The following is a 13,582-nucleotide window of genomic DNA, read 5'->3' on the forward strand; positions in this document are numbered from 1 at the left end:
TATCCAGTTAATAAACACACTAATAATAACATCATACTAACAATTAAAAATAATAATAAGTAAACTGTTATAACATTTAAACAACAATAATGGTCTATAATCTACTCTATTATTAATATAATAAATTGCTCCCTAAACAAAATCAATCAAAGAAGAGAAAAACCTTATTCATTCTTCTTGCAGTTAGATTAAAAAGCAGGAAAAATATATATATATTTTTTTCTTATTTCCAAAATTAATATCTCAATTCCTACGTCCAGATTTTTAAGTACTCTCTTTATCATTTAAGCAACAATGACATTCTAAACTTCACTAAAAAAACACACCACTCTTTTAGACCCATATCCAGTTATTAAACACACTAATAATAACATCATACTAACATTTAAAAATAATAATAAGTAAACTGTTATAAACTTTTGAAATGGAATGCTGGAGCATTACAACACATATAAGGATTGGGGTACTATATTGAGCAAATTGGCTTAGAATAGATTCCAGACACAACAAATCTAGAAGAGCCACAAGCCCCACAAACAAAACCCCATAATCACCTTCACATGTTGGAAGGGGTTGACTCCAGGATCCATTGGCCAAGCAGGTGATGTCCTCAGGTCCACGTAGGTGATACCCGAAATTGCATACAAAAGATATATTACTTCTGTACATATTTTCTGTGGCTATGGAAAATGCATTTGCTACTGTTGGAGGGGCTTCACATCTTATGCCTAAAAAAAAAAAAGAATCCTTACTTCTGAAATTTATTACTTATTCTATTTCTTCTTTGGCTGTATGCTTAGGACATGATTTTTTTGCCAATGTGCACGGATTTTTACTTACTCACACATGTCGGAGCGAATGGCGTCCACTTCTTGTTAACATGACAGATCCTTCGAGTTGGCCCCTGTAACTCATATCCCTGATTACAACTGTAGAGAACTTCATCTCCAAGTAAAAAGTCTTTGCCAACAACAGATCCATTATCTATTGGTTCGGGGGAACCACAGGATATTTCTGAAGGTGAACATATAGATTATTTTGCTGGCAAGAGTGGGACTGTGACCGATTCATCTGAAAGGGTTTGCAGATGTCTACAAGTAGTCCTCGCTTAACAAACACAATTGAGACCTGCAATTCTATTGCTAAGTGATACTATGTGACTGCGATGGACTCACAATATCACTTCCCATTTGGTTGTTAAGTGAGTCATTCCAATTCATTAAGCAAGACGTAACCTCAACTTATAGTTTCACTGCCATTTTCTCCATTGATTCTGCTAATTGGAAGCTAGCTATGAAGCCTGCAAACTGCAATCACACGAGCACAGATCACTGTGATCATCATGAACAGATAATTGGTTGTGAGGTACACTAATCTCAATCAAATTTGTCGATGCTATTGTAAATTTGAACGGGGCAGTTGTTAAGTGAGGACTACCTGTAATTACTAAAATCATAAGCAATCTATATAGTGGATTCAATAGGTATATCAAACTCAATATGAGCTCCAAATGTACCCCCTTTGTTCAATAGTACCTATTGGTGCTAATTTTGCTTTCCTAGTGGGCAGTGGTTAAGAGTGCAATATTGCAGGCAAACTCTGCCCACAGTCTGGAGTTCGATCCTGATCGGTTCAAGGTTGACTCAGCCTTCCATCCTTCCGAGGTTGGTAAAACAAGGACCCAGATTGATGAGGGCCAATATGCTGACTCTGTAAACCTCTTAGAGAAGGCTGTAAAGCACTATGAAGCAGTCTAAGTGCTATTTGCTACAGTCTAAGTGCTATTTGCTACAGGCAAAAATTTTGCCACTTCTATTTGCAGGTCTTTGTATTTTGTGATTTATCTCCAATTCTTTCTCTTCCCTTATTATTATTAGAGTTCATTGCACAGTGAGCCAGATGTTTAGACTGGATTGGGCATTTTTATCTGTCTAGCATTATTATTACAACATTATTCTCATATAAATAAGTGATATTTTAAATATTGTTAAACACTGTTCAGCTTCCGCAGGCAAAATCAGCAAATACAGAATGTCTTTCTATCTTTCTTTAAATCACATTCAAGCTAAGCCTGAGGGGAAATAAAGGAATGCATCGCTTACTTTTACATACTGGTGTTACTCCACTCCATAATTTATCTCCTTGACAGGTATGTTCTGCATCACCCTATCAGACAAGAGAATGGTTCAGAAAACACCATAATATATCCATCATATTGTCATACTCTCACAATCTTTAAAAAAACAGATATGCCTTTGCTTTACATTCTGCATGATTTAATAAAGACAAGAAGCTAACATTTGATAACAGAATGTCCATTTTTCTCTTAGGTGTTATAGAGCAGTAACTTGGGCTTCTACAAGGCTTGATCTTTTCTCTCCTGAATCTACCATCATAATAAATAAAAGGCACATTTAAAAGATATACAAGCTAAACCTTTGTTGCTTTATTGAAGCATTGGGGGCAGGGTTTTCCATTTTCAGAAAACAATGTCCCTACTCCATTGCTATATTAATTTTGTGGTGTTTTTTTTTTTTAAAAAACCCCCACCATACTGCAACAATAATTTTATTAATCTTTTTTTCCTCTTGATATGATTCACCACTTTGCTGGTCCTTGGATAGAAATGTAAGGAAAACATTGCAATAAATTATGGAATAACATTTGTATGTGAGAAATAGATTTTTTAAAAAAAATATAAACCTCATCTTCATTCTTCCTATGGTATTTTCTTAATTTCTTTTATTGAAAAAAGGGCTGGATGACCACAGGCATATGTGACAAATTTCCAAATGAAATGCAACTCTTTCCTATTTTTAGTACGCTATTTTTAAACATGTTTTAATTTTTAGAAGTAAATGTTTAAATGCTAAGAATTTGATAACCACCACTGCTAATACTGAAAGCCTTCATGCAAAAGCTGCTTTGGCAGAATTAATTGGTAGATTTCAATGCAATAATACTGACTTAACACCATTCAGACAAGTGTGCAACAGGAAAGTAACACTAGATTGTTGCTTTTTTGGTTAAAAAATGGATCCTTCCCTGACTAGCATCCATGAATCCTGTGTTTACTAGTCACATAATCTCTATTTTGTTCCCTTTAGGATGCACTATGATTTTATTTAATAAAACAAATCCATGAAAATTAAGGATATATATTCCTATATTTTATGATCAAACACTTTCTTGTGTCTCTCTTTCCCCCATCTTCTGAACATAAGCAAGCAATGTCTGAGCATTTTAAACACTGTTCCCCTGAAGGAGATGCATTCATGTTGACTGTTAATGCAGCGCACAGCATCTCAATTTTTGCATTTAATTTTTTTAACATGGCTTGATCTTTTTCTTTAGTGAGACAAGCAGCAACTAAAGCCTAAATGCACCTTTCATAATCCTGTAGCAAATTTGTATTTTATTTTCAGATTTTCTACCCAAGAATGGAAGAAGCTGTCCTAACAAAAAAACAATTGTAGCGAAAAGGTTCATGAATTAACTTTCTCCTGATCTAAAACTAACGTGATATTGCATGGATGATACACAAAGGAGCAGACTATAGAAAATATTCCATAGACTTACCTCTAATTCATAACCCAAGTTGCATTTATAAAGAACAGTATCTTTGTAATTGTATTGGTTGCCAATCACAATCCCATATTCTGGAGCTTCAGGTTTTCCACAGGAGACCGGAGCGCAGATCTCATTTGAAAAGAATGGTACCCAGGTCCCATTATGCTGAAAGAAGGGGAAAGTATCTTTGGCTTTGTTAAAATGAAAATAATTACAGACAAGTTAAATTATATATAGAAGAGCCTGATTAGCAAAGAGATTACAATGCTGGACTAAAAACCATAAGATCGCAAGTTCTATTCTCCCATAGGCATGAAAACCAGCTGGCTAATTTTGACCCAATTATACTCTCCTAGCTAAATACAATTTCTAAAGTTGTTGCTGAGGAGAAAATAGAAGATGGAAGCATTAAGAACCTCAACTTGTACAAAATAAAAGTTAAAGGTAGTTCCTATCCAATTATGTCTGATTCTAGGGTGGGTGAGCTTATTTCTGTTTCTTGGCCGAGGGAGCCAGCATTGTCCGAAGACACTTCCGTGGTCATGTGATCAGCAGGACTATACACCGAGGTGCACAGAACACTATTACCTTCTCACTGAAGTGGTACTTATTTGTCAGTCACATTTGCATGCTTTCGAACTGCTAGGTGGACAGGAACTGGGGCAAGGAACAGGAGCTCACCTTGTCACATGGCGCCCAGGTCTTTTTTTTTATTATTATTATTAAAAGTTTTATAAAAATTACAATATAAACCCCCAAACCCACCCCCAAGCCCCCCCTCCCCCACTTCCCAAAGCTGAACACAGGGTTACAAATATAATAATCATAATCTAACTAACATTAACCAACTATTTAAGTAACCAAGTCCATAACACGCTTTAACTCCCCTTTAACATAAATTTAAACAAATTAAAATTAAAAACAATAATAAACAAATTAACAACCTAATTGTTAAACAATACAATATTAATACTAAAAATAGTAATAATATCATATAATTAAAACTAACAAAAATTCCACTACATGGCGCCCAGGTCTTGAACCCGGAATGTTAACTTTCCAGTTGATAAGCTGAGCATCTTCAACTGCTGAGCCATTGCATCCCCCCCCCGTACAAAATAAAAGCAGGGGAAAAAAACTAATACAAATACTAATAAAAACAACAAACAAAACAAACTCCTTGTAATGTTAAGGAACACTTTTTATTTTCCTTTGTGAAGAACAGTGCTCTTGCTACTTTAGGCAGACAGGGAAAATATAACACATGTTACATGTGTTGCTAAATTCCATAACTTAGTTGGAATGTCAAACGGTATACTCCAGCTGTCTGCACTCCAGCTATAGGCAATGTAGCATGGCATTTGTTTGCTGCCAATTGCTTACATGTTACTTCAATTAAAAGTGCACTGATGGGTTTGGAAAAGGGAAAGAAAGCAGAATTGTATAAGAGTGCATGCAAGAATATTTAAAAGGAACGTTGAGGTATTTCAGGAACTGTGGATATGCAGCACAGTAATGTATAGGGGTCAAAGATCTACAGTAGATTAATACAAAGGGAAGTATGATTTCTGATTTTTTGGATAGCATATATGTCAGCAGAACAAGATTATTTCACACAAGGTTATTATTGGGTTGGATTATTTTTGAAACATTGCAAATATCAGGTTATTGAAAGAACTAGCAGCAAATATTAGGAGCAAGTTTTTCTTCTAAATTATTATATCACATTCTATTTTATTTCGAACATTCTGAAGCCTGGGTCATTCCATCCTAAATAATAAACCTGATAATCATTTTTTTGTTGATGCCTGCAGAATCATTACACAGGATGAAATGCATTGACAGACAAAATGCATTAAAAAAAAATTACTGAGGGCAGGACCATACAATTTTAACCATCTTTATCCCAAAGCAAAATAAACAAATCGCCTCTATTTTTGGGTAAATATGATCTTTGCTACCTAAGTCAGAGGAATGTGACCTTCTGAGCATTCTTGATTTTTAACTGGCTGAAGAGACATTTCAAAATATCTTGCAAGATCTTGTAAAACAATAGTTGTAGTGAATCCAAGTTTTCCCTTATTGGCATTCAAAAGCTTAAAGGGCAGAATAATTTTGAAAACAGTTTTGGTGCCGTTCTTTATAATAAACACAACACTAGTGGCAGACTCACAGTATTGATATATGGCTATAAGACAGGGCTTTTTATAACCAAAACAAAACAGATTGGAGAAAAAAAATATTTACCTGGCAAGTGGAGGTGCTGGTACCCATCAAAAAATAACCTTCTGGACATGATAAGGTAATGCTTTTATTCACAGTAAATTCAGTGCCAGAAATAATAATATTGGTTACATTGGGTGGCATGGGACATTTTCTGGGACAACAGGAAATAGTGTTAGGGAACCAGTGCCCATCTTCCTGACAGGTGCATATATCCACTTCTGTCTCTATCACATAGCCCTCCAGACATCTGAAACAAGGTAAAATGTTGTCACCCATATGAATTGTTGTACATTCTGCGTTAATCATTCTTCACCTTTAATTATGTGCCTGGCAATTTCAGTTAAAAAAAAACAAACAACCTTCAGGGACCTACTCTTGCAAATGTTTGTTTGGTGGAAGAACAAGCTTAGAAACAGTTCCTGACAATTAATATGACTGATGACAATTACGTCTATAGGCTGGTAACACATTGACTACATCATTCATAGAGAGTTTCATCTTATAGCTGGAACTGAGTATTGCTAAGCTTCCTGGCTGTGCCTCACTTCTACTTCAGATAGTGCTCTGCAGAATTGCATCTTATTGATTCAAAAGCTAATTACTGCAATGCAATTGAGGACAACCTATTTGGATGTATAAGTCCTGATTAATGGTGGGGATCTCCTGACAATGTAATTCAGAAATTATTTTGTATTCATAAACTTTATTAGAGAACTCTAGACTCTGTGAAACTCTTAGCCATCCATCCATCCATCCATCCATCCATCCATCCATCCATATGTGAAACTATCAACACTTCTTACCTGTATTGAACTTTACTTCCATAGTCTTTTGATTCTCCAAAAGCAACTGCATGAAGGACAGTAGGTGGTGGTCCACAAGTCAGTAAAGTGCAATTTGGGTACGGCCTACTCCAGACTCCTGCTTCTGTACAAGTCAATTCCGAGCTTCCTTGCATCACATAACCCATTTCACAATTATAAATTATGGTGTTTTGATCCACTGAACTGCCTCCATTGATAAATGCATTGGGAATCACAGGTGGAGGGCCACAGGAAATGAGCCCACAATGTGGAAAGCCAGAACTCCATCTGCCAAGAGCTTCACACGTGATTTCTGAAGGTCCTAGCAGTTTGAAACCTTCTAGACATTGAAATTCTATCTTCTTGCCACAGCCAAAATGGTTACCTATAATTATCCCATTCTGAATGGTGGGTATAGGGCACTCACAAAGCAGACAAGAAGAGGGTCTTCCACTCCATAAACCATTTGACTGACATTGCCTCACTGGGTTACCTTGCAACTCATAACCAGGGAAGCAAACATACTCTACATATTCCCCAAAACTGAAGACAGAACCATTCAGGAAACCGTGAGAGATGTCCTCAGGAGGCCCACAGTCAACGGGTTCACAGAATGGAGGTTCTTTATCCCATGTTCCATTAGCCTGGCAGGTACGGAAGGGTGTGCCACGCAATATATATCCTTCAGCACAGAAATACTTAATTCTCTTTCCAACGCCGAATTCTGATCCAATTATCTGGCCATGAACAAGTTTCACTGGTTCAGAACACTGGACTGGCCTACACGCTGGAGTGTTCCCGCTCCAGTTTCCATCTGCAAGACAAACTCTCTTCCGGTCCCCTTCCAACAGAAAACCTTCTTTGCAGCTGTATTCAATATAGTTTTGGTATGTGTATTCTTCTCCACTCACTTCACCGTTCTCTAAATAGGGAGCTTGGCCACAGGAAGTGGGAATGCATAGTGGCTCATTTCCATCCCATTTTTGATCAGACTGGCAGGTTCTCTTATGTAAGCCATTTAGCTGAAACCCATGATCACAATCATATTGGACCACACTACCGTAGGTGTAAGATTCTCCTTTTACTATGCCATTCATGGGTCTGCTAGGCACTGCACATGATATTATCTTGCAGGTTGGTGCTGAATCACTCCACTGTCTCCTAGACATACAGTGTCTTGTATTGGATCCAATCAGCTTATACCCTGGCTTACAAGAATATTCCACTGTACTACCAACAGTGTTCTCTGTAAAATGTACAAAGCCATTCTCTGGGAACAGTGGTAATTCACATTGAATGGAAACGCAGGCAGGAGCACTACCATTCCACATTCCATCTTCTTGGCACGCTAGCACGGAATTTCCTAAGAGTTCATACCCTGAGTAGCAACTATACAACACTGCAGTCCCATATAAATAGCTGGATAGTGGCAAACTATTAATGGCTTTGGAGGAATGGTGTGTTTCTTTTGGAGATAAGTAAGACTGGCTAGCCATAAGCAAGCTCTCTTCGAATACATCTTCTTGGCCAAAATGCTTTTCTTCACTGCTGATTGTTACATATCCCCCAAAGTCAATATGGGGAGGAAGGCCACAATCAGTTGGTAGACAAACTGGACTAACACTTGACCATCCTGATTCCTCACAGACTTGCATCGCAAGACCAGAAAGCTGGAATCCTGGAATACAGCTGTATATAACCATGGCACCATAGCTGTAATCTGCACCTTCTACAAACCCATTCTCAATAGGTTGAGGAGGATCACAATTAATTGCTCTACAAGATGGAGCCCTTGTATTCCACTCCCTTGTTTCCAAGCACGTTAGAACTCTCTGCCCCTCAAGCCGGAATCCTCTGTCACATGAATAGGTAATTGTCTGTCTGTAGTGTAGATCAACATATGAATACCGACCATTCTTAATCTCTCTGGGTTTGGAACATTCAATGGGTTTGCAAGAAGGCTCTCCTCCAAGCCAACGTCCATCTTCTCCACAAAGAATTGTTGTGTTTCCCATTAATTCAAAACCTGGTTTACAGCTATATAGTGCTGTGCTGAGATAGGTAAGGCCTTGTACATCTACAATACCATTCTGAATTTCTTCTGGCTGCGGGCACTCCACAGGAATGCATTCTGGAAGCGGAGAACTCCATGTACCATCTGCTTGGCAAATAATGGTAGACGTTCCCTTGAGCAAAAATCCATCCATACATGTATAGCTCACCGTGCTACCAAAATGCAGAGAAGACACCACGGGGTCCCCAAAAGGAATATAAGGAGGCCTACGACAGAGTACCATTTTGCAGACAGGAAAAGTGTCATTCCACCGTTGGGATGACAAACATCTCAGGATGGAAGCCCCATATAAAATAAGGCCTTCTCTGCATGACAACTGCACTATCCCTACTTGGTCAGCCATCTCTTTCAAGACAAGTTGATTCTCAGTTAATGGTGGCTCTGGACACTTGGTTGGGACACATTGGGGGCTTTGTTTTTTGTTCCACATTCCAGATTTCTGACAGGTCCAAGAAATATCTCCAATCAATTCATAGCCTTCATCACAAAAAAAACTGACTTTGGCTCCCACTTCAAATTTTTTCCCCTTGCTGAATCCATGCTGGAAGGTAGGTGGTTCTCCACAATTGAGGATCACACAAGAAGGTTGTACTTCACTGTACCACTGACGGTTTGACTGGCAAAGTAATCTTGAACTTCCAGTCAACTGGTAACCTTCATTACATTGGTATGTCACTTCACTTCCAAAGAATCGTCCCGTCATATTCTGCAAAATGGATGAAATAAATGTTATAGCTGATAAAGCGATCAAAGTCTTAACAATCTGATTTTACAAAACAGTAGCTAACTTATCCCTCACTTTAAAAAAAATGGCACAATGTAGGCTTTCGGCAGCCAGTTTATGAAATATATTAGTTTACAAAGCTTTGACAGACATGAAGTATGTATCTGTATTTAAAATGTGTCTGTGTATGTGCATGTATATATAGATTTAGTTCCCTTTTAGTGCTTATGCAGAACAATCAAATATTTCTGGCACTACTGCAAATCTGCTTGCTTACCTACTGAAAAATTTCCCAGATTTGGAAGTATCAGTGGGGTAAATATTGCAGCTATCATATGGCACCACATTTCTGATTTTACCTAACATGAATACATCCTCAAAATTACAAACTTCAGCTCACTTTTAATAAGCTTTCAGGATCTTAGGATCTTTAATAAGCTTTCAGGATTTCAGACAGCATGTTGACTGCACCAAACACACAAACATTATTTTGCTTACGTTCAAGACTGTACCAATACCTTAATCATTCCATTTGCAAGTTTTAGTGGCTCACCACAGGACACTGGATGACATGTTGGCATAGTACCACTCCACGTTCCTGTTGCTTCACATATTCTCTTCTTCTCTCCTTTAATATAGTAGCCTCTAATACAACTATAAGCCACAATGGCTCCAAAACTGTAATTGGTGCCAATGGAATACCCATTTGCAATGCTCGCTGGTTCTCCGCAACGAACGGGGATGCACTGAATGGCCAAGGGAGACGGGTTCCACTGACCACCTCGGACACATTCTATTTTAGCAGATGTGTTTAAAACGAAACCTTCCGTACACTTGAAGCTCACAACTGACCCAGCTGCAAATCTGGCCTTATTTGACGATTCCAAGATGCTGTATGATACAGACTCTGGTCTCTCGCAGAAGTCAGCTATGCATTCAGGAATATCTTGGTTTTCAGGGGGCATCCATTTGCCCTGGGCATTGCAAAGTAATTGGGAATTGCCAGCCAGACTGTACCCATCTGAGCAATAGTAGATGGCTATATCGCCAAATAATCGATGACCACTCTCTGGAGAAGCATGTTCCACGGGAGGCGGTTCATCGCATGACACTGCCACACACTGTTGTTGACTGAGGTTCCACTTGCCGTCGGACAAACATGACACAGTGTCAGGGCCAAGTAATGTGTAGCTATGGGTAAGAAAAAAACAGCAGGGATAGATTCCTAAGGACTGAGTAGACAATTTTTGTTGCCTTATACAAATGGACTTCTAACTCATAGACTACAGGGGGAAAGCCACATTCCAAGGTCACTGTCAAACTGGCTAATAGGTGAAAATGCATTGTTATTGCAAATAATCCAATGCATGTTTTTTTTAAAAAAGTGTACTATCAACAACTTTAATTAAGCACTTTTAACTCCAATCAATTTCATAGAATGTTTTCATATTTTTTTTTAAAGAACGGAGACAACTTCAGCTGCACTGTATGTAATCGTCAGCCTTCTCGGGTATACCAGACAGGAAATATAACCAGATGCGCTAATTCTACTTTATTGTAAAGCCACATTGACAGAATCTTGCAGGTTGGATTGTACAAATCTCCTGCCGTCTTGTAGAGTCTGAAAAGTTATGGAGGTTTTTTTTCCTGAATTTCTTTCTTTGAACTTTATGAAGCTGCAAGCTGTGGCTTCCCTGCCCCTCCCTCCAGGTAATTCTCTTTTACCATTACAATAATAATAGAAAATTGCAGTTATAGAATATTCTCATATGCCTCCATTATGTATATATCCCCACAAAGTTCCTTGGATGCAGTTTTGGGGGGAAAGAGAGCAAAAGATATCTATAGAGGAATACATCTCTCTCTGTATCTGTATCTGTATCTGTGTCTGTATCTGTATCTGTATCTGTATCTGTATCTGTATCTGTATCTGTATCTGTATCTATCTATCTATCTATCTATCTATCTATCTATCTATCTATCTATCTATCTATCTATCTATCTATCTATCTATCTATCTATTTCAAAACATTGAGTGTTTGCAAGGAGAACTGATTATTGGATAAATCATTCTTAAAAAAGAACTAATCTCTTGCCTTCTAGAAGCTGAAATAAACAGAAATAGGTAGCCATTTTTCTATCCTAGTTGATTTTCAAGAAGCACTTGTTCCTGCTTTTCAATAAATCAATTCTTTGATCCCATCTGAAGATGTTAGTTCCCAAAATCCTGCCTGCTTGCTTTCTTGCTTTAATCAAATAACTTCCCTGGTTTAATGGTCCATTTGAAAAACAAATCAGAAATCCAGGTTTGGGGCATTCTTTTGAATAGGAACAAAGGTGGAAGTCTACAGTAATGCAATTTTACTTTTTGAATGTACAATGACAATTTCCCCCTGAGTTTCTCAACTACTTAGAAAGCTACCTTGGCAACGCATACAGTTTGGCACAATGATCTGGATTTAAAGAACAAAATATGAATAAAAGGAAATATATCATGCATGTAGCATCTGTCATCAACCTGAAATCCAGGTACTGAGAAAGCCCTAAAAAAAGATATTCCCAACAAATATTGCATAAACCCACACATACAGTATGTTACATTTTGCCCTTTGAATCTTGATTGCTGCACAACCTTAAAAATCTTTTATGGAGTGGGAAAATTTCTGATGTATGTATTTACAGCATCACACAAAGCTACACATTTTCCTCCCTCATATTTTTCAAACCATTTTACTGAGCCAGCACAGCATCTGGTTGCTCTGAGAGGCCATGAAGTTTGAAAAGCCCTGTGATATGCGAATTTAAAATGAATGATTAAAATTAAATGATATTGTTCTTTCTTTCTTTGCCCAATCCCAACCTTAATGGTATTGTTATTTAGGTTCATGGAGATTACATATAGTTATTTATTGTTTTTAAAACAATAAATTTGCAGCGGTGCAAAACCTTAAGAAACCTGCCTTATGTTAATACAGAAATATGGATTTAGAAAAAAAGCCACAATATTATTAATAACATTTCATCAAACGATACTACTAGAGTTCAAATCTAATGCTGATTTACGTACCCTTCCTTACACGTATAAGTGACAGTATTCCCAAAGGTAAAGTTGTTTCCAGTAATAACAGCATCTTTGATTACTGGAGGAAGGCCACAAGAAATGATTTCACAATCAGGAGGTGAACTGCTCCAGTTACCTAAAGCTTCACATACAAGCACAGATGGTCCTTGTAGACTGAGGAACAAATAAATAAACAACATAGAGTAGATAGTGGGTAAGATAAAAAAAGTAGGGGGAAAAAAAGGTCTTTCTGTCCAAGTAGGTCAACAAATGTTCTTTTTCATTTGAGGATTTGTTGAAATTGTTCAATTTTGATTAACAATCAGTCCAAGGATATATACAGGTAGTCCTCGATTTACAATGATTTGTTGAGTGACCGCTCGAAGCTACAACACTGTAAAAAAGTGACTTATGATCATTTTTCATATTTATGACCATTGCAGCATCCTAATGGTCATGTGATTAAAATTTGGATGCTTGGCAACTGGCATGTATTTATCATGGCTGCAGTGTCCTGGGTTCATGTGATCGTCTTTTGTGACCTTCTGATAAGCAAAGACAATGGGGAAGACAGAGTCACTGAACCCCCGTATTACTAACTTAACAACTGCAGTGCTTCGCTTAGCAACCGTGGCAAGAAAGATTGTAAAATGTGGCAAAAGTCACTTAACAACTGCCTTACTTAGCAACAGAATTGGGCTCAATTGTGGTCGTAAGTCAAGGACTACCTGTGCACCATTTCTGAATTATAAGTAATAACCTTTGGAACACAAATCTTGAATAACCATGTTGAGTCAGTCAGAATGTGCACACCTCAGAAATGATTAGGAAACAGTATTTTGAAACTCATTTGCCAAGAACGCCCTCTGCCGCTCATTAAAAAGGCCATGTCATTTTTCAACCTGAAAACATGTGCTGCTTTAATGAGTTAGTTCATTAAAGCAGCTATGTTCTCTCTTCAGGCTTGATGATTAGTGTCTCACCAAATACAGAATCTCAAAATACAGAAAACTGTTTTTATGCAAAAAAAATAATAATGAGCACATAATTTGAAAGTGAATCACTATACTAAGGGAGTAAGACAAATGAAATAAAAAAACAACAAAAATAGTTAACAGTAACAT

At 37.5% G+C, this 13,582-nt stretch overlaps 1 protein-coding gene across 1 annotated transcript in view; it reads right to left on the reverse strand.

Annotated features, from left to right (window-relative positions):
* The window catches only part of SVEP1 (sushi, von Willebrand factor type A, EGF and pentraxin domain containing 1), a gene marked incomplete at its 5' end in the record, with an annotated part of 84,112 nt that overhangs the window by 18,175 nt on the left and 52,355 nt on the right, over positions 1-13,582 (reverse strand). Inside the window, 8 exon segments of the mRNA XM_029284732.1 lie at positions 555-728; positions 841-1,014; positions 2,103-2,166; positions 3,580-3,735; positions 5,818-6,043; positions 6,600-9,379; positions 9,916-10,588; positions 12,465-12,632. Coding sequence (XP_029140565.1) covers positions 555-728; positions 841-1,014; positions 2,103-2,166; positions 3,580-3,735; positions 5,818-6,043; positions 6,600-9,379; positions 9,916-10,588; positions 12,465-12,632 — 4,415 coding nt within the window.

Source organism: Protobothrops mucrosquamatus, unplaced genomic scaffold (assembly GCF_001527695.2).
Source record: "Protobothrops mucrosquamatus isolate PMUCROS unplaced genomic scaffold, P.Mucros_1.0 scaffold874, whole genome shotgun sequence".
NCBI classification, from domain to species: domain Eukaryota; kingdom Metazoa; phylum Chordata; class Lepidosauria; order Squamata; family Viperidae; genus Protobothrops; species Protobothrops mucrosquamatus.